The 21,987-nt window shown below is 42.7% G+C and overlaps 1 protein-coding gene across 1 annotated transcript in view; it reads right to left on the bottom strand.

Moving 5' to 3' along the window:
• Positions 1-417: 417 nt before the first annotated feature.
• The window catches only part of twz (BTB/POZ domain-containing protein twz), a 211,085-nt gene continuing 189,515 nt past the window's right edge, over positions 418-21,987 (bottom strand). Inside the window, exons 2-4 of the mRNA XM_065229091.1 lie at positions 14,100-14,492; positions 1,126-1,331; positions 418-1,055 (exon numbers count right to left, since the gene is read on the bottom strand). Of these exons, the coding sequence (XP_065085163.1) occupies positions 625-1,055; positions 1,126-1,331; positions 14,100-14,473 (1,011 nt within the window). The 5' untranslated portion in view covers positions 14,474-14,492 and the 3' untranslated portion in view covers positions 418-624. The remainder of the gene's footprint in view (positions 1,056-1,125; positions 1,332-14,099; positions 14,493-21,987) is intronic.

Below are 21,987 nucleotides of genomic sequence, written 5' to 3'. Positions count from 1 at the left end.
GACATTCCCTGACTTTCCAGGTTTTTCCAGGTAGTCGACACCCTGAATAAGCTTGAAGTGCAAATAAGAAGAAGAATAAGAGAAGAAGATGGAAACGTCATTCAGGGAAACGCCCTTTTAAATAATGACAATGATGAGATAATCCGTCAAAATAGACCTAAAAATCATTACCACGTACCGCTTGGCAGTACCAACGGATGGATGCAATCAAATAACAACAATCACCACCTACTTAAGAGTTGAAGATTTTTATTAGTTTTGTTCCAATGTCACTTACTTAAAAGAGGTAACATAAAGTGTGATTATATTTCAGTTGTCTTGTCTTGAATTTTCTAATTACACTAATTTTCAATTAGTAGTCTTATTTTACGCACGTTTATAGTAAGAGTACCTTAAGTTAACAATTGTTTTCCACTGTTTTTTTTTGTCTTGATAATTTATTTCACTTGATACTACATTAAAATGGACATAGTTCATTTTCTCTTCCCATCATTCGACTGTTACAAGTAGAATAAATAAAAATAAGCGCTGCTTGCTAAAAGTTAGCTAAAACATGTTCCAAACATACAGTTCAGTTTGAAAGTTCCTTTGAGCATTATCTCCCTTTCAGTTTAACTTAGATTATCACATTGAACTTTTACGGATTAGTAGATACTCGGAGAACTGCTGCGTCTCGACTCCTCCGCCAGTGCTGGCCTCCACGCTGAAACCAGCGTTCAGTAGCCGGGTCAGCACCTGGATCGAGTTCAGTTTACAATAGCCATTTAGCGGGAATCGAATGACCTGTCTGCCGTCGAACTGATTCCAAGCAGCGCCGGTTCGAGCGTCCAGTATGGCTTGATTGGTCTCGGGGAAAACTTCATCCAGGATCGAACGTTCGGCTGAGATCAGAATCCGTTCGCCCAGATCCGGTGAGATGTGTAGCGCAACTACGTCGTGGTTAGCATCGTGCGGTGAGCCGGATTTGCTTCTTTGTCGACTACTCCCGAACGGAGGCAGCCCGTTCCCACTGCGTGCTCGTTCCTTCTTTATCTGATCGATCTGTTTGATCATAGCTGCAAAATACGTAAGGGTAAAATTACTTTCGAGCCGAATTCCTTTGATCATCATGACGAATGTACTCACGAACAATATCGAAATATTTGGCTTCCTCTAGCAGGAGTTCGAGATCGGGGAAATCATCCGCCACCAGAAGCTTGGAGTTGCGCATAAAGTTGAGAATGTGCCGAAACATGCCGCCATCGCGGTCGATGAAGTAGTGCTGTTTGAGTGAGTCCAGTACGATCGGGATGCAGCCGTTGAACAATTTCGCAAGCCTGGAATCCGGGTATCTGAAACGAGGACAAATGTTAGTTGAATGTTTTGTGAAATGCGGTAGTGGATTAAAAATGTGGATAAAGCTCGTTTCGTGTTGGTAGCATAATTTTCCAACGCGAGACGTGTCTCACCCTTTGCTCTGTTTTGCAAAATTGGGAAACTTGCTCAACATTAAGTTCCTCAAACTAGAAACACAGATAAGGTATTAAACTTGAGTTGCTACGCACTAAAACAGCATTTTTTCAACGTTTTAGGGAGCATTTAAGTATTTCTCGAAAAACGCTACAATACCCGTTTTTTCCTGCGTAAAGAGCACAAAACTATTGCAACACTTACAACTGGCTGTAACTTTATTCCTACTAAGCGGAAATTAACCAAACTTTGCATAGTTTCTCTTTGAAGTGTATTGTTTACATCCTGTAAATTGCGTTATTGTCTGTTTCGATGCGGCTAAGGTGGAAGTGAGTCAAGTGAAGACCCGTGAAAAATTGTGTACGCTCACATGGAAAATCCGGAGCTATCTCATCGTACTTTAGGAAAAAAACATACTGAATATTAATAATTCAACCGTATACAGAGTTATAAACAGGTTCAAAGACCGGTTGACATTGGATCACAAGCACGGAGCAGGAAGAAACCGGGAGCAGCATGTAGGAAGACGGAGGGTAACGATGTTGCCAAATAGGTCGGTGTTTCGCAAAGTTAAGTGAAGAAGGTTAATTCGGTGCATTTTGTCCCCAAGTACATTAATCCACTGAACTGAACAAAACTATGCCCAATCAAAACCTATTGGGCCATAATGAAGCGAAAACTCTGAAAGACCAAGAAGAAAGTAAAGGATACAAATGACATGCGAAGGAAATGGATTAAAAATGAGAAAAAGGTATCGGATACGACGGAACATCCTCTTATGGATGGCGTCAATCAAAAGTGTCGGTAATTTAACAAACAACCCCTAAAACCTTATCCAAATATGTATACTGAACGTGTATACAACCACCCTATACATTTGTTTTTTTCTTCTTATAAACGCGTGAAATTCGAGAGCAAATTAAATGTGTGGCAATAATTTCGTGTTCGCCATTTAGATGTTTGGCCTGTCTAAAAGGATAGCACCCATGTGCGGCGATTCAAATATGACGTCCGTCCACTCTTGAGGGGCTCCTAGAATGTGTAATAGGTATGGAAAAAAGCGTGACACAGGGGGGCAGCGGGTGCGGTTAAAAATCACAAAACTTGTGGATGTTATAATTGAATCGCCCCATATCTTTCAGACTAAAGGTCATATGATCAAATATCGTTTCGGTTCTAGGCACAAAAGGCCAAGGCCGTTTAAGTAGCTGCAATAAAACTCCGAAAAACTATTAGCATTAATCGAGAAAATATTCCAATCTACGTAAAAACGTTTGAACTCAATGCAATGGGTTCAGACGTAAATTTATCGAAACAGATTGCTCGCGCACGCAATCTATAATAAATGTTTAGAACTGAGACTAGAAATAGGATCGTTTTCTAAAAGCAGCTAGATTTTTGTTTACATTGTGCTTTCTTTTCGTCGATAGACTGTCAGCTGCACTGTAAATGAAGATATCATTAGACTTTTAGTACAAATATTTTTTCTTCATAGCTAACCTACTGATTCCAAATCGGTAGCCATGCTATAAAATTTGGTACATTAATGACGGCAAACTCCAACCCGGATTAACTTTTAATACCGTCGGTTAGGTACTGATCTAAACTTAAACTTATCAAACAGCTTAAAAATAAAATTTGTTCCTATAAGTAAAATTGAATTTCTTACATCTAACTTAACCAAGAGACATTATTTGCTGTCTATGTGGGTGAAAGGTGAATGAACGGTGATTCGGTCGTGATGTCGAAAGTAAAGTGCAATTGCACTCCAAAGTGCATTCTGCTTGAATTCATTTCTGGTAAACAGTGAATTGCAACCGCACTTCAAAGTGCAAGTGACAGTGCAAGACAATTGCTGCACTCCAAAGTGCATCCTGGTGATACTGCGTTCGTGTCGGGAAGGATTTGTTCATTCCGTTCTCGTGTTCGTGAACCGCGTCGAGAAGGAGCAACTCGTTCGTTTCCGCGATCCGTGACGGAAAGGAGTTTTTTTTCGTATCAAATCGGCAAGGATGTCACGTGTCGTCGCGTGTGCGAATCGTTTAACCAGTTAGGAACGTCGTTCGGATAACGACATCGCCGGAAGTATGGCCACCAGGAAGAAGCTCAAGACATCGAGGCAGGTAATTACCGTGCGGGACCGAAATCCGTACACCTAAGCACGAGAGAATCATTAACGGTCAATACTAAATAATGCTATCACATTATGCTCTGTATCACATCTTTTTCCTTTACATTTATCTTTATTTTTCCAATATTTGCAAACACCAGGTCTTAAAATTACCTTTAATTATTAGAAAAAAGGATTTAAATTGCACATATCGTGAATCAAAATCCGTACAGCGTTTTACGATTGAATCAAAATCCGTACAGTTTTGAATCGAAATCCGTACACTGTGTTGAGGATGAATCAAAATCCGTACAGTCATGAATCAAAATCCGTACATGAATGTAAATCGATCCAAATCAATGAAAAAAAAACGTGTTGCTATCTTGAATAAAGTATTTTTTTTTTGTAGTTGCTTGGCTAAGATTCCAAAACAGCTATATTCGTTTAAATACACTAGTTTACAGCATATTTGAACTTTGTACGCTGATAGTCATTTCCCATGTAAAGTCGTGCGCTGAATCCAAAAATGTAGTCCAAAAAAATCTCGGTAGGATAGTTTTGGAGATATAGGGGTAAGAGAGGCATAGTGAACAGGTGGGGCATAGTGAGCATCGCGCGTGCTCCAGCTTGGACTTCCGGCCGTTTGTTGGCTGTAGGATCAATATCTTAATGATATTGATCCTACTACCAGTTGATTTGTTTCATGCAGTTGGAGATCCAGAGCCAAAGTACGAGATGCTCACTATGCCCCACCTGTTCACTATGCCCCTCCTTCCCCTAGCTAAAAAATGAAATCTCACGTTAAATAAAACTAAAACACAAATATCTCTGGCTGCAATGAAGTGATATTAATTATTTTAACGCCAAATTAAACGTGATAAAATTTTATTTCGATCGTTATAACACTATTTTTTCCGTGAGAGTAATGGTAGAACCACCATAAACATTTTAATTTACATTGCTTAAAAACTTAGCAGAAATTAAATTTTTCTTAGGAAAACTTAAAAAACAAACTATTAACTAACAACAATACCATCAATCTCACTGACAATTGATGTTCAATTGATCGAACGAAAAAATGTCTTACCTCTAATTTAGCGTTAAAATAATTGATATAATCTCATTACAACCGGAGATATTTGTATTATAGTAATCAAACTTGTTTAAAGTGAATTTTCATTTTTAACTGTATCTCAAAAACTATCCTACTGACATTTTTTCGACTACATTGTTGAATTCAGTGCACGATTTTACATAAGAATCATTCGTCAAAGGTTCAAGTTCATTTATTTTACTTTTACTTTTTTAACTAATGATATCAGCGTTAGATTAATTGATGCTCCAATCGATTCAAAGGAGAGGTAACTGAATTCTTTTTATTTAAGAAGGTAACTGTTCTGGATTTTTATGCTAACTAATTCATGTTTAAGGATTAATTTCTTCCAAATTTTATTCTATACCAGTGCTTTGGGTTAAATATTCTTACTGGAGTTTTCCTCCGATCACAACTTCGAGGTTTTCGAAATTTACATGTGATAACGTGCAAGATGCGCCATACTTTGAAACTCCACCAACCCACTGGCATCAAGCGATAAATTAACCGGTTCCTAAGATGGTAGCTCTATAATGGCGGATAAGTAAAAGAAAAACACAACCATCTTAAAAACCAACAAAAAAGACAATGAACTGACATCAAGGATTAGTTTTTCGTTTTGTGCATGAAAATTAAAATTGGTAAAATAACGACTTTAACTTAATTTAATTTAATACGTCAAAAGAGTAATAATCATAAAAATACAGATCTTTCATTGCTTCTTTTCCACAGCTTTCTTCTGCTTCTTCTCCATTGTTACCATTGCCTTTTCAAGTTATAATGCTTTCTTGCTTCCAACCCTAAAACATAACCATAATAGAGAGCTTAACGACGTGTTCGGGGTATCATCAAAACCATTTGTGGGAAAGTTTACCCATCCGGGATAAAGTTCGTTCATGGTATTTGTTTATTGGGGAACTTTCTTTGCTCTTCTTCCTTTTCTTCCTCCTCTTCCTCTCTCGCTCAACCTTTTTCTTTTGTCGTTCCTCAATCCTTTGTTTCTTTGCGTTCTCTTTATCAATTTTCGCCCGCACTACTTTCATGTTTATTTCCGGTCATTCCTCGCTGGTAGCTACTGCTGGGAATGCTCTCTGTCCCATTTCTGTCTGCTCTCTGTAAGGGAGCATCCAAAAATGACGTATCATATTTTTGATCAATTTTATACTCCTCCCCCCCCCCCTCGTAGCGTATTTGGCTATATCCAATACATGGCCGGTCACAAATTCTGAAACCCTCACCTCCCCCCTCAAATGCTACGTCATTTATGCATGGTCCCTAATTTGTATATGCGTGTTGGTGATATCCTGTAGGCGAGCTGCGTTGTTTTACTTTTTGGCTGGTTCTTGACGCTCTTCATTAAAAGATATTAATAATATAACGTTTACAATACGAATAAAATAAGAGAGTAACGATTCAATACGGCATCTCTTATGGTGGTGAATTGAACGGCAAAATCCCTGGATGCTTCTTGGTAAGATTTCTCCGCACGCATCATTGCCATAGTCTTCTCCAAATCCTCCGGCATGTATTTAGTTTCCATGATCTGCTGAAAAACATTGGATAAAGTAGAATCGTCATTAGTGATGCACAAGTGTACGGATTTAGAATCAGCTGTTATATATGGATCGAAATCCGTACAGTACTAATTTTGATAAATAAATACCATATGAACGATCCATTGCTTAGAATTGAGATATAAAACGATAAACACTAACCTTTTCGATCGACCTTCAGGAAACTACTTGCAAACATCACTGAAATACGCTTAACAAACTGAAGTAAATCCGAGAGATTTTCTTAGAAAATCGTTAAGAACGCAACCGATTGACAGAAATGCCCGACACGTGTTAAGGTTTTTATTTTTCTTATTTTAATTGCATGACATTCTGCTTAATTGTTGACGTAAACATTAAGCTAATGCATGAATGAACATGAATATGTATTCATATATAATATTTACATTGTTATGATGCATATAAATAAACAAATTCAACAGGGTGTACGGATTTCGGTGCTGTACGGATTTCGGTCCCGCACGGTATGGACCAACTTGGGAAGCCCTGCTCAAACGCTGCGATGACCAGCGGTTCTTCAGAAAGCAGTTGTTTCGGGCCTTGTACTGCCTGGCTCCCACACGCAAGGAATCTCCGAAAGGTCTCCACACGCTAGTGGACGACTTTCAACGCCACGTCACGGCATTGGCAAAAATGGGGAGGCAGTCGACACCTGAGACACTTCACTGGAATGTATGCTTTCTTACAAGTTGGACTCTTCAACTTTTCGTGACTGGGAAGAACATTCCTGTACCAACGAATCAGGATTCTCTAAACGGTCTCCTCGGAGATGGAGCATCGTTACACATCGGTCAAGGTGGCCGGTGTCAGCCCGTTCAAGAAACCACAGCAATCGAGGTCGGTCACCAATATCGCGGTTGCTAGCCCACGATCCAATCACTTATCGTGCATCTCCTGCTCCGAAAAACATCTGTTGGTTCAGTGACCAACTTTCCAAAGGCTCTCTGTTGGTCAACGGAGGGAACTCATTTCCCAGAAACGTCTTTGCTGGAACTGCTTCAAGTTATCACATGTCGCTCGCAACTGCAACTCAAAGTTTTCCTGTCGCCTCTGCCACGAAAGACACCACAACCTCAAGCTTCACCATTTTCACAGAAAGGCATTCGTGTCGTTGAGCAACCAGCTTCCTCCTCCACGGTAAGATCGGTGGAATCAAGCGCATCCAGCCACCGAAGTGAGTATGCCAGTTCATGTCCGTTCGTAAAGCACAGCTTTCCTTTGACGGTTGTTCTGACAGTCCTCGATGAATATGGAAACGAGCATGCCGCTCGAGCACTCATCGATTCCGGATCCCAATCCAACTTAATATCCAAGAAGCTGGCTCGTCGTCTGAATCTGAAACCAGAACGAGCCAATATCCTCATCACTGGTGTTGGGAAGTCGACGACCACGGTGTCACAGCTGGTCAACGCACGAGTATTACACTAGTGAATTGGAGTTCCTAGTGCTTCCAAACCTAACCACCGAACTTCCAGGCAGAGACGTGAACATTTCGGATTGGTGCATTCCCAAGTCAGTCGAGCTCGCCGATCCTAACTTCAACATTTCCAGTAGTATCGACATGATATTGGGAGCTGACCAGCTGACCAATTCCATGAATACCTGATGAGTGGTAGGATCCACCTCAGCCGTGGCTTACCGACGCTAATCGAAACAATCTTTGGTTGGGCAGTGTCGGGTCGCTGGTATAGCAATACTGCACGAGTTCCTCTACACTGTTGTACCGCAACTACCACCCACAACCTGGAAACACTGATGGAGAAGTTCTGGGAGATTGAGTCCATCAATACCGGTTGAATTTACTCGTCAGACGAAGTCGCTTGTGATGAGCTGTACCAAGCTACTATGACCAGAAACGCAGACGGAAGGTATGTAGTCGCTCTTTCAAAATCTCAGAATCCCCATATTCAACTCGGAGAATTCCGTGCCATCACCGAAAGACGTCTGCGAAGTTTGGAACGCAGGCTTGAGCGGGACGAAGCTGTCAAGGTAGCCTACCATGAGTTTATGGACGTGTACCTACGACTTGGCCACATGCGACGTCTCGAAGATCCGGTAGATGATTCCCTGATGCACTACTACTTGGGGTTGATGCATATATTATGTCACGCTCTAAGGGGGGAGGGGGGAGGGTCTAAGATGTTGTGACAAGCAATGCATTAGGTATAGGAAAAACGTCACGATAGGGGGAGGGGGTAATTTTTTGCTCGATTTAGCGTGACATAATTAATGCATGGGCCCTTGCCGCAACACCCTATGTTTAAGGCCAGCAGCACTACGACAAGGGTACGGGTTGTATTCGATGCCTCCTGCCGCATATCATCCGGCAATTCCTTGAAAGACATTCTCCTCGTTGGCCCAGTCGTGCAAGAGGGTCTCCAGTCCATCGAAATAGCATTCCGGACGAAACCTGTTGGAGTTGTGGTGGATGTGTAGAAAATGTACCGCCACATTGGAGTTGTACGCATCGACCGATCGCTCATCCGAATCCTCTTCAGAAAAGACCAACAGATCCAATCTCCACTTTGGGGCTTCAAACCGTTACATATGGTACATCCTCTGCACCATTCCTCGCCACTCGAACTCTAGTCCAACTCGCCAACGATAAAGGTGAGAATTTCCCGATGACAAAGAAGGCCGTGTTAGAAGACTTTGACGTCGACAACCTCATCAGCGGTGCCGAAACCCCCAGAGGAAGTCATCGAACTTCATCGCCAGCTCAGTGAAATGCTACATTCCGCCGGTTTTCCATTGAGGAAATGGACCTCCAACAGCTCAGTCGTCCTGGCCGAAATTCCTTCGGACGAACTAGCAATCCAACCGTTCTACAAGTTCTCCGATGAACAGTCGGTGACCACCCTTGGACTGATCTGGGAGCCGAAGTCCGATACACTGCGATTCCGAATCCAGCTTCCAATTCCTGCTACCGTGCTCACCAGACGAAACGTCCTTTCATATATCGCGCAGATCTACGACCCACTGGGCCTCGCCAATCCGGTAATCTCTATCGCCAAGCTGTTCATGCAGTGCCTGTGGGCGTTGACCACCAACGACGGGAAGTCCTACGCTTGGGATGATCCACTTCTACCAAGACTCCAAACCGAATGGAAAACGTTCCATGATCAACCGAATCTCTTAAGTGACATAAGAATTCCCCGATTTGTCTCGGTGGCCGGGACAACCAGCATCCATTTACACTTCTTCGAAGATCAACATCAGAATGTTTTTGTCCATTCGAACTCTGCGCGGTCCATTTCAATTTGTCTACGGAACTCTTTTAAAAGGTTATTGCTTTCCTAAAATCCGACTGTCCAGTATTCTTTTGGTTAGATTCCACGACGGTGCTGCAGTGGCTAAAGTTATCACCAACCTGCTGGAAGGTATTCGTGGGCAATTGAGTCTGAAAAATCCAACAAGCTACGGTGGGACATCCATGGAATCACGTCGCTGGGTTCGACAATCCGGCCGATGACATCTCGCGTAGCCTTACTCCGGCCGATCTTCTCCACTATGAACGCTGGTGGACCGGACCAATGTGGTTGAAACTTCCGTCGGATCTGTGGTCCAACCAACCCATCGGAGGTGATAATACTTCAACAATGGTTACTGAAGAACGCAAGATTTGTCTAATAGCCAACGCAACCCAATCGAACGAGTTCTCCGAATTCTTATTAGGCCACTTTTCGTCATACGCTGAATCGTCACTTACGTTTCACGTTACCTGCGTGCATTGCGCGCATCAGCCGCAAGTAACCATCCAAATGGTGCTTGTGTGCTTTCATCGAAGTACAACCCGCCACATTCCTCACAACTTCGAAACTACGGGATGCCGAAATCGCTTTATGACGCCTGGCTCAGCGCGATACGTTCTCTGAAGAAGTGGCAGCTCTACGAAACGGTATACTAGTTGATAAATCTTCGTCGAGGATCAACAACGTCATTCGGGTCGGTGGACGACTCGAAAACTCCAAGGCTGCTGAAGATACCAAACACCCAATCATCATTTCCGGCAAGCATCCGCTGACCACGCTACTGGTCAACCATTACCATCGATTGCTACTGCATGCCGGACCCCAGCTGATGATGTGCACCATTCGTAAAAAATTCTGGATTCTCGGAGGTCGGAATCTCCTTCGTCAGGTGTACCACTAATGTCACCTGCTTCCGATGAAAGCCAACTCTCGTGCAACAATCAACAGCCAATTTATCAACCTCAAGAGTAACTCCATCCCGTCCGTTCTCTGTATCGGGAGTGGACTACTGCAGTCCAATCTACCTCAAAGAAGCACACCGCAAGGCAGGACCAGTGAAGTCATACATCGCTATTTTTGTATAGTCTCAGCAACAGCAACATTGAGTGGAAGTTCATACCACCCCGCGCGCCCCACTTTAGTGGATTATGGGAGGCGGCGGTAAAATCGACGAAAAATCATCAGCTGCAAGAATTAGGCACAACAACAGCCACCCAGGACGAAATGATAACTCTACTCGCTCAGGTAGAAATGTGCCTGAATCCCCAACCAATTACCAAGATGTCACCCGATCCAGCCGATTTGGAAGCACTCACTCCAGGTCACTTCTTGGTCGGCTCCAATCTCCGAGTGCGACGTCAAACCAACACCGAACAACAGGCTGTCTCGATGGTATTTAGTGCAGAAACAAGTCCAGCAGATTTGGAGAAGGTGGTACCCCGAATATCTCCAACATCTTCAAGCCCGCTCTGCCAAAGGTAATCGATTGCCCGTTAACATCGAAGTTGGTCCTTTAGTCATCATCAAAGACGATAACCTCCCTCCGGCACAGTGGCATCACGAAACTCCATCCTGGGCAGGGCGGAATAGTACGAGTCGTCACACTCCGAACGGCGACCACCGACAGTGCTATCTGTCCAGTCGCTAAGATCTCTTCTTCCGATGCCACCGGACGACACCGAGAACGATAAAGGTAAAAACTGATGTATCAAACTAATCAATCTAGTTTCTTTTCCGGTTAGGATCATCGTCAGCATTCTGCGCACACCAACCTTCAAGAACCAGGATGCTCAATACCCTTTGCAAAAGGCACACGGGGCATCTACACCAGCAGAATGATTTAGAATTAGGTTCGTTAAAATAGGCTATTTTAAGGAGGCTGGAATGTTAGGTACTGATCTAAACTTAAACTTATCTAAAAGCTTAAAAATAAAATTTGTTCCCAGAAGTAAAATTGAATTTCTTACTTTTAACTTGACCTAGAGACATTATTTGATGTCTATCTTACAAACTACGAAACCGATCTAAATTATTATATACTAATACCTACGAACTACGAACAAATCACACAAAGCAAACAGTCCGTATTTTCGCTCGAGATTCCGTTTCGATATTGTTTCGTTTTGTTTACAAGTTTACTTGAACTTGTAAACACGAAACAAATGGTGCGTAAACGTGCCAATGAGACAGCAGCGGGATCTTCAAGCCAAGCGCGTCGCAGGATGACGCCGGAAAACGGGTACTGCAAGCCAACCCGGAGGAAAATGGCGATGGTGACGCCGTTCCCGGATCCCCCTGCTTTTCACGCCGGTGAAGGATGTTGCCAAGCTGGGTGCCGAACTGGCAAAACACAAGCTGCTGCCTCGCTTCAAGCTTTGCAGCATCGGTATCAAAATCATGTGCTCCAGTTTGGATGAGTACAAACAAATAGGATGTTTCCTGAAGGACAACAACGTGCACTTCTTCACGCATGATCTGCCATCGAGAAAGCCACTGAAGGTGGTTTTGCGTGTATTACCGTCGTTCGAAGCGGCTGCGGTGAAATCCGAGCAGGAGCGGCTTGGGCTCAAGCCTGAGGCAGTGTACCCGATGAACCGGCGTTCCAACCACAACACCAGCTTCCGTGATAAGTTGTTCCTGGTGCACTTCTCGAAGTGATCCACCAGTCTTGCGGCTCTCCAAAATCCGGGACCTGTTTCAGGTCATCATCAGTTGGGAGCATTATAAACACCAACGTCGTGATGTAACGCAGTGTATAAACTGCCTCTCATATGGGCATGGCACCAAAAACTGCCACATGAAGACAAACTGCGGCAAGTATGCTGGAACTCACTCAACTGCAACTCCTGTGAGCAAGATGATGACATCGAGCCAACGAGTGTCAACTGCGGTGGAAACCACCAAGCCTCCAATCGCGGATGTCTCAAGCGAGTGGAGTTTATGAATATCCGTCGGAAGGCTACAATCAACAATGGTCGCCTCCATAATCATCGTTCGCCTCCTGTACTCACGGAAGTGCAGTACCCATCTCTCCAGCCCCGTCGGCATGTTCCGAACCTAGCCCCGCTTCCGCTCAACAACCAACAAGCCAATCCTGCGAATATACGAATGGTTCCCAACAGTCGGACTGCTCAGCATGGTCTCGCTGCTGCTGCGGCCCAGCCAATTCCAGGTTCATCCACCGCCCCTAGTTTATCATACGCCGGTGCTGTCTCAGGTGAGCTCGTCGACGATTCTCCGTTCACCTCGGAGGAAATTGAGACGTTCGTGACCGAGGTCATCATCATCATGCGCACCTGCAAGACTCGATCTGAACAGCTATATGCTGCCCTGTCCCTTGTCACTAAGTATGGACCGTGAAGCCATCAAGATCGTAAATTGGAATGCTTGCTCTTTGAAGAGCAAAAACATCGAGTTTGTTGACTTTCTCAACGAACGGCACATCGACATAGCCGTCATCGCCGATACTCACTTGAAGCCCGAGCTGAGCGTCTTCCTTCCCGAATTTCGGTCGGTAAGGCTTGACCACACCAGCTTCGAGGGAGGGGAAGTGGCCATCGCTGCGAGACGGAACATCAGCTGCCGGCTACTACCAAGCTTCCAGATGAAAATTATCGAAGCCATCGGAGTTGAGGTGAGCACATCGTTTGGTCCAATCACCATCATCACGGTCATTAGGGACGGCTCGGCCGCAGACCTCCGAAGAGACATCATTAAGCTAACACGACGGCGACAAAATTTCATCATCGCTGGCGACCAGAACGCCAAGCATCAAGCCTGGGGCAATAGTCGGCGAAACCAGAACGGCACAATCTTATACAATGATCTGCAGGAAGCCCACTACCCTGTGTCCGGAAACTCCCACCCGGTTGGGTCGATCCGGAGCTCATGCCACCATCTACATCTTCATCAGCAACATTGGCGATAACATCTCTCAACTATCGCTTATCAGGAACTGAGCTCGGACCACTCTCCGGTGGTGGCCGAAGAAGGTTCCTCGGCCAATAGAATTCAAATTTCCCGGCGAAATTACCATCGTGTCAACTGGCAGCAGTATCAGCGCTGTGTGGACACAGCAATCGATTACGACGTCCTACCAGAGTCGTTTGAAGAAGTCGATCAGTGTCTGCAAACCATCGAATAGGCGATATCTTGTACCAGGGAGCAACACGTACCAGTATCCAGACAGGTGAGTCATGCTATGAACCTTGACAGCCCAACCAAAGATCTTATCACTCGCACCAGGTTGAGTCGATCCGGAGCTCATGTCACCATCGACATCTTCACATGTGTATGATACATAAAACCTGTCAATTTAACTTTCACGGAGTCAAAATAAGCGATTTAATGATTGTTGATTTTTATCTGAAATTTCATTTAGAGTGAAATCTTGAAATTTCATTATTGTGAATTTCTCGTCACAGTCATACACATGTTTGCACTAATCGATACTGTGAAAATTTTCAACTGTCCACCAATATTTTCATCTGACGAAACAAAATCTCTGTAATTTCTCAAACTGATGACTAGCTTTGACTTATTTAAATGTAATTGAACAATTACCCAACTTGTGTTTTTTTTCCTGGCTCAATTTTGCCCCTCAAAAACCATCACATACTCACTTTGTCAACGTTTCCAGCGAACTGGTATAGATCGTTCCGCCGACGTCGATGTGTACCGGAGCTGTGTACTTGGAAGCGGCGGCCACGCAAGGGATCCCTGTAATCTGCTTGTGGTTCGAGTGATGATATCCACTGCCCACACCGGTGACGGCAGGCGAGACGGCCGGTATCGGCGGCGTCGGCGTCGGTGAGGACGAGTTGGAAATCGTCGGTGACGTGGTGGGTGAAGTGCTAATTTTGATTTGCGTCGCGGAAAACAGCCTCGTTGCGGAAAGGTCCCGCGGCTCCAGCGAAGGTTTCACATCGCGTTCTCCACCGACGGAGGCCCGTTCTGCCCGCTCGCGGTCACGATCTCGATCACGTTCTCGCTCCATGTCGCTGTTACATTTTCGCCTGCGTGGGATGAGAAAAAAAGAGTGAAAAGTCACCGTTAGTTGTAGTGCTTATGTCGTGCTCTATTTTCGTGGTTTATGGGATTGAAGTTCTTACAGCAACGCTTCTAAATGTCATTAGATTGATTTTCGTTTTGAGCCGTTATCATCACAATATTTAAAATCAATGCCCGTCTATATTATCGATGCAGGCTAAATAGTTTAGAGGGAAGTGATGGATTGCAAACGGCGGTACATATTATTAAATTATGAACATAACTTTGGGGCAACCTAATTTGGCGGTATCCCAACCAACCCGCCAATACACAGACGTGTGCATTTCTTGGTAGTTACATGTGGATTACGGAACAAGGTACGAGTTTTCAACGTGGGGCCAATGCCGGCGGCGGGTCAGCAATCTGAACGGGAAATTTCGACAACGCTCAGAAAAATCTCGATTTATAAACTGTGCCCTACATCCATACATATATGCTCGGTAGATACAGCGGGTTCATTTTCTGTCAAAGGCTCCTCCGTGGCTTGTGGGGGAGAGACGGTGACGGAGTGTGTTTGTGAGTGCGAGCGCGCGGGGGAATACTCGCGATATCCTCGAGCGCCTTCAGTCCGGCATCTTCAGCCGAGGATCGGAGCCACCGCGTGGTTCGGAGTTTGGGGGAAACTGAGGCAGAACATGATGCTTCACCATGCTGCCGCCTGGAGCTGTAGGCGGTTGCGGCGTTGGGGTTTGAAATGAACCAGCAAGCGAGATACAGCCAGAGACAAGGAGTAGGTTGTTCTGGTGTCATGGTTTTTCCTTTTTTTCGGTTTTATTTTTAAGATTAATTGTACCCCCAGAGGGACCCCGTACCAGATAGGTGGCCGCAGGGTTCCGTTGCTCAAAACTCGTGACGCGAAAAATGTGTTTTAATGAGAATGTGTTTCGGGAAGGTGCTGTGTGCTGTGCTGCCTGCGAACGAAACGCGAGTGAGGTTGACGTGGGGGCATATGCATAAAGTTCAAAGCGAGATATCCCAGGCTTTGGTTCAATTCGCCGACGGATAGGGAGCATTCCATCGCACATAGTGTGGGAGAGTGGTGGGACCTCACACGGACGACTGCCCCGCTAAGACATTGCCGATTGAACGTGTTGAATGCAATAAAGCTGTCATGTTGTTCAGTATATTTTATCATTAATTGACAGTTTCCAACGGAAAACGTGATTTCGTAGCAAATATGTTATCTGTTACTGAAGCTTTCATCGGGAAACATTATTTCATTTGAGTAATGAAATTGATAAAATCTTGGCACTTGCGTTTGTTTGGGAAATTTACATTCAGCTCACAAGCGTAAACAATAAGCGTTTACTAAGCTACCATAAATGCATAACACATAAAGTAGACTGAAAAGGAAGAATGATGCCTCTCTTATCAGCTAGCACATTACGATTTGCATAAACTTGAACTTGTCTACTACATGGCTGGAAGAACTAAACTAGACTGATAAGAAGTTAATTCACGTTAGTATGTGTTTTGTGTAAAAAAAAATCAATTGTAAGCAAAAATACGATGATGAAGATGCCTCTTGACTAACCAATCATCGTTGAGACCATTTCTTGCCTTGGCATATTGAACGATACTCATCGATTTTCCCAGTTTTTAGCCAAATCTTAAACAGCGACACTCTTTTTAGGTGATCTCTCAGTCCACAGGTTAAGGGTTTCGACCAAAATTCGATCTGTATTGGATGGTAGCCTAACTAACAGCAACCCTGTTCAGGCTGCTCCCATACTTACTTCCTCCATTTTCGCCAATTTACTGAGTGGCCGGTTAGGAATAGTGTAACGTTTGAGCGTAACGTAAAACGGGAATCTGTTTCCGAGCAGAAACTTATTAATACCAAATTAAGGTATGAAAATAGCATAACTGGCCATCTTAATATGGTTTTGACAAGGCTGAGATAAGAGGTAAAATACCAAAATAAATTGCCTCATAAATGTTCTACGAATAACGAACTAGCAACATGATTAAGTTCTTATGATAACTTAGGGATAACGCTTTTTTGATGCCAGAATACCATACTTTGATAATTAAAAGGTCTTCTAATATCAAGCTCCTCGTTCTGTGTATGTGGCTGAACTGGCAGCAATTCACTACACTTTGGAAACTATTGCTTCACTTCTTGCAGACCACTACTTTATTTTTGCGGATAGTCTCAGTTCTGTCGACGCTATCCGTTCCATTAGGCCGGTAAAGCACTTCTCGTATTTTCTCTTGAAAATACGAGAGCTGCTTAGGGACTGTTCATAAACTACGTAGACAGTTTTTAGGATTCTTGACCCCCCCCCCTCCCCCTACGTAGACAATTGTTCATACAAAAAATTTAAAATTTGTATGGGCCGTGGATAATTGTCACCCCCCCCCTAAACTGTCTACGTAGTTTATGAACAGCCCCTTAGTGCTTTATCCGTGCGCTCTTTCATCATCATCTTCACGTGGGTCCCTTCGCATTGCTTAATTTTGGGCAATGAGAAGGTGGATTCACTTGCGAAGGTGGGCGCTATGAAAGGCGACATTTATGATCGACAAATCGCCTGAATTTTTCTCTATTTATCGTCAGCAGTCGCTCGTTAGCTGGCAACATCAATGGAGTGAAAGGAGCTTGGGACGATGGCTACATTCAATTATCCCTAAGGTGTCGAAGTTTGCATGGTTCAAAGGTTTGGACTTGAGTCGAGACTTCATACGCGTGATGTCTCGTCTCATGTCCAATCACTATTGTCTAAACGCTCACTTGTTCCGTGTGGGGTTGGGAGACAGCAATCTCTGTGAATGTGGACATGGTTACCAGGACGCTGATCACATCCTTTGGTCTTGTGCGGAGTATGGTGGAGTCAGATCACATTTTTATGATTCCCTTCGGGCTCGAGGTAGACCACCTTATGTTCCAGTTCGGGATATTTTGGCTAGACGCGATCTGGAGTTTATGAAGCTCATATATGTTTACTTTAAGAATATTAACCTTAGATTGTAAGTTTGATTAATCTTGTGTTTAGTTTGTATTTTGTACGTGTGGGTTTCAATGTCTGTTTTCAAGATGAATAGAAATAATTTCATGTTTTAGGATTAATAAAATATTTGTATCGTAAACCACATTTCAGTTCCTTTAACTTTATATATAAGTCAGTAATAATGTATAACGAAAATGATAACTCGGCTCTGTAAAGTTTATTCAATTGAGGCTTTACAAATAAAGTAATTAAAAAAAATATGTCGATGACTGATCCATAACTAAATAAATTTTTATACACCAAGCATACCAACCAAGATAAGGTATATTACCTAATTAAGATATTCATATGTTATCGGTTCTAGCTGTTTTGTAAATATCGTTGTGAACGGTCGAGATGGAAGGATAGCATTGGTTGTAAAAATGTACCCATCAAGTTGCGCCGTCTTACATACATATGATATAACGCTAGCTACAAATCCTGGATGGTTATCGTCTTCAGAAAAGTTGTTCAGATGGACAAGACCAATCTTAAAGAAAATCTTGTTCAGAATTAACTCACCCAGTGGCACTAGCCTGAAATTAATTTTTAATTGTTTGCCCTAACTTAACACATGGACTATATCGATGGTTTCCGACTTCGACAAAGTTGTTCAGATGAACAAGATCTATTCAGTGGTAAAGAGTTCAGCTCAGAATTCATTCATAAGGCAGCGCTAGTGTAACATTCATTTCCAATTGTTTCCATCAGATAGACTAGATGAACGATTTCATTTTCAGCTAAGTTGTTTAGATAAACAAAACCTATTTTGTGGAAAAAAAATACAATACAGAATTCACTTATCAGGTGGTGCTCGTGTAACCTACATATAATTTGAATTGATTGAAGGCTCCGGATAATTGTGTGTATTGGCGAACGTTATAGTTTATTTCGCAGTGCTGTGATAAATATTCGATTAATTAGGTGTGAAATTGTGCTGCAGGGTGCCTTCCATTCATTTTGACTAAAAAAATGTTTTTTGAAATTATGGAATAATAAGAAAATATGATGATATTTTTACATTTTTTGAGTCAAAATGAATGGAAGGCACCCTGTTGTGCTGTATGCCGCGGTAAAATCGATCATACGCGTGCCCCGTAGTCTAGTCTAGTCTAGTCTAGTCTAGTCTACACATACACATCCAGTACTTGAAAGAATCCTGGAAAATGATACATCTATCATTTTTCTTGTCATTATTAATGCCTGCTGCACATCAAGGATGTGAAACAAACAATAAAGCGGCCAGGCCTACTGTGTAGCGTTTAGTTAATTTTTGTGGAAGTGAATGTTTACCATGTCTACTTAATAAGTATAGACAGTGGTTAACATTTAATCCACAGGTAATCAAAGAGCGGGGACATACCGTACCAACCGCTCCGTATGCTGGATTTGAAAATAGGCTATATAAATCGTTGGGAGTGACAGAACTAAGAAAGTTAATGTACACTCCTTGGTTGTCCGATCTCCTGGGATGGAACACAGGTATTTACCCCTTGTGTTCGAGCGAACAGTCCTCCCTCCGTACAAGCGTGGACGGCACCGCCAACCCACTGCCATCCCTCAATCGATCCAGCCGACCTCAGTTGAAGGACAACGGAGAGCGGTGTGCGGACGTAACCTATACGGAGGGAATGCTGTATTCGCCTAGGTTATAGCGCCCTTGCTCGCTACCATTTTCTTCTAGCGGTTGGGACCTGAGCACTAACTCTTGTCCTAGCCCTATATGGCATATGGTTATAGCGCCATTACTCGCTTTCTGAAAAGAGAAGAAGGGAAGGGAAGGAGAGGAAAAGGACTTGGGAAAAGGAAATGCGGAATTCCTTTCCTCATTAGTATTTGTATCGTCAACTTTTATGAAAACTATATAGGGGAAATGTTGGCTTCGGCAATACCTCAACCTATTATCGTCAGGGGGGTAAACAAAGTCCTAGAGTACTCAGATTTGGCCAATAGATGCTCTGAAATAAAATGTACCGACATGCCAAAATTGAGCTCCCAAGGACGTTGCTTACCCCCCTGATGACAATAGGTCAAGGTATTGCCGAAGCCAACATTTCCCCTAAATCATTTTTCCTTGGTCAGAGGTATTATTACGACATTTGAATAAGATTGTCTTATCATTTGTTATTCAAAATTTAATGTTATAATGATCAACATAGCTTTGAATTATCTAATATAAATCGGTAACACTGTCCTGCAACCGATTATTTTTCTAATCCGAAAACTAAAAGTTACGAAAAAGCACTTAGGCCTTCATTAAGTTACACTTTCACGCGACGTTCAATGTTTTGCGGTTTGCTCTTTACGCATTGTTCAGGCTATCATAACAAGCTATGACCAACGTGACGATTGCTTAAGCCCTGGTTAAACAAGTAAACAAGTTATTAAAATGAAATCATGTTCCCGAAAGCAGTCAACAATGTATCTTAAACCGGATCAAGCGTGCGCCCTATTTTTCTAAACATTCCGACGCGGTCCGCCCAATATCTATCAATTACGTTTTTCTACAATAGTAGCCTGGGATAAATCCTAATTCGACCGACACGTGTTTGTTGAAACATTATATTCTGCCTAATATCAGTAGTCAGTAGTCATTAGGAAACCTGTTACTATATTACCACATATGTATCCTTTTTTCATGAATTTGTCCACTGACTGGCAGTGGCATTATGGATAAAATCCTCCTGGAACCATCTTTTATATAAATAATTTCAAGAAGCTTAAATCCAGGAGTTAGAAGGTGACAGCTCTATCACAACTCCTAAAGCCCATTTCAAGAACGCAAGCATTCCGAAGCTTTTTTCGTATATGCTAAGCCCCGCTCCAATACATTTCAATGTAGGAATCATTAATAATGTACTGGGACTTTCAACCAAGCGGTATTGCTTGATTGACGCGTATTTAATGAGTTGGAAATGTTTGTAGTATCACTAGTACTAGTACTCGGAAATTAAGTATGAAAATATTGTAAAGGACAAAATGGAACGAACTCACCAAATCTGGCCAAGTGAACCTAACAAGCTGGCATGATGTGTTAGAGGGGAAGTCGCAATTGTAGACGGTTCGCTTCACAGGGTAATCCGGTTTGTGGTAAAGCTTGCACGGAACGTATAGTCTTGAAATACGTCTTGGCCGTCTGATACAATCCACATATGTTAGAAAAAATCCAGAGCAACGCAAAATCCATAAATTTAACGGGATGAAATTTCTTCGCTTCCATCTACAAGCACAACACTCCGATCCTACGCGTGCCCCGTAGTGATCATTTAGTGGATAAGTAGGAGAACGGTTGCTGTTGCAGCTGGTTCTCGTTCAAAGTTTGTTTCTTTGAAAAACTCGAACAGCTGGTAAAATTTGGATCTTTTGCGTCTTAAAGGGAAAAGGGACAAATGGTACAAAAAGTGTTGTAGATTAAATAATGACAATCATTAGAATAGGTACACAACTTTTTATGGCACCCTAGAATGGTCAGAACAAGTAATTGCATTTAAATTTAATGATTATTTTGTCGACAGTGTTTCATTGATTAATCAATCCATTGAATTGATCGATGAACCTGAAGAAATAAAACAACTAGTTTAAAAGTAGTTGTAGATTTGAAGGTTTTCACCCAATTACATTAGATGAACTAAGAGTTATTTGATTTTTTCGGCTGGAGTAGATAATGTTAATGCTAGAGTTATTCAAGATTCCTTTATGTCATTGGCCACATCTTGCTGGACCTTATTAATGAATCATTGCAAACTGGACATGTGCCACAAGTATGGAAGGAATCCTCCAAAGTAACAATTTTTGTTTTATTATGGTTCTGTAGACCATGATTTAGATTTGTAGAATGCTATAAAACCTTGATAAAACTTGCAATGTTACTTGGGCTTAGTGGTTCCTAATCAAAAAGTTGCTGGAACGATTAAAGCCAAAGAGTTTCGTCCCATCAACATGTTGCACACATTAGAGAACATTTTAGAACTTGTGTTAAAGGCCAGCTGTTGGAGTATTTAAGTGGTAATAGTTTGTTGATACCAGAACAATCGGGATATTGTGAAGGTCAATACTATGGGTATCTGTGAAATGGGATCGATAAGTGGAAGTGGTAATTTCCATCCGCCGCCATTTTGGAATCCAAGATGGTGGACCAAAATCATATAGGCAGCCCCGGTCAGGTAATTACACTGTCAGGATGCCGCCATGTTGTATTTTGGTCCGCCCTCTTGGATTCCAAAATAGTGGCGGATCTCAATTTTCCACTTCCTCTCATCGAGCCCATACCGTAGATACACATATTGCATGGGTTTACATGAATATTCTCTGTCCGGAGGCCGCCATATTGGATTTTGGTCCGCCATCTTGGATTTGACTTGAATTTCGGAATCCCCCAAACTCTAGAATTTAACAAATCTTCTAATCCGTTTAACATATCTAATGATTTTCGATGATTTTGGTCTTGATTGATATTCATGCTGGTTAATTT

The sequence above is a fragment of the Ochlerotatus camptorhynchus genome, unplaced genomic scaffold (genome assembly GCF_037179485.1).
Source record: "Ochlerotatus camptorhynchus isolate MF236.1 unplaced genomic scaffold, CSIRO-AGI_Acam_v1.1 ptg000307l, whole genome shotgun sequence".
Lineage (NCBI taxonomy): Eukaryota > Metazoa > Arthropoda > Insecta > Diptera > Culicidae > Ochlerotatus > Ochlerotatus camptorhynchus.
This window is presented reverse-complemented; position numbering and strand designations above follow the sequence as displayed.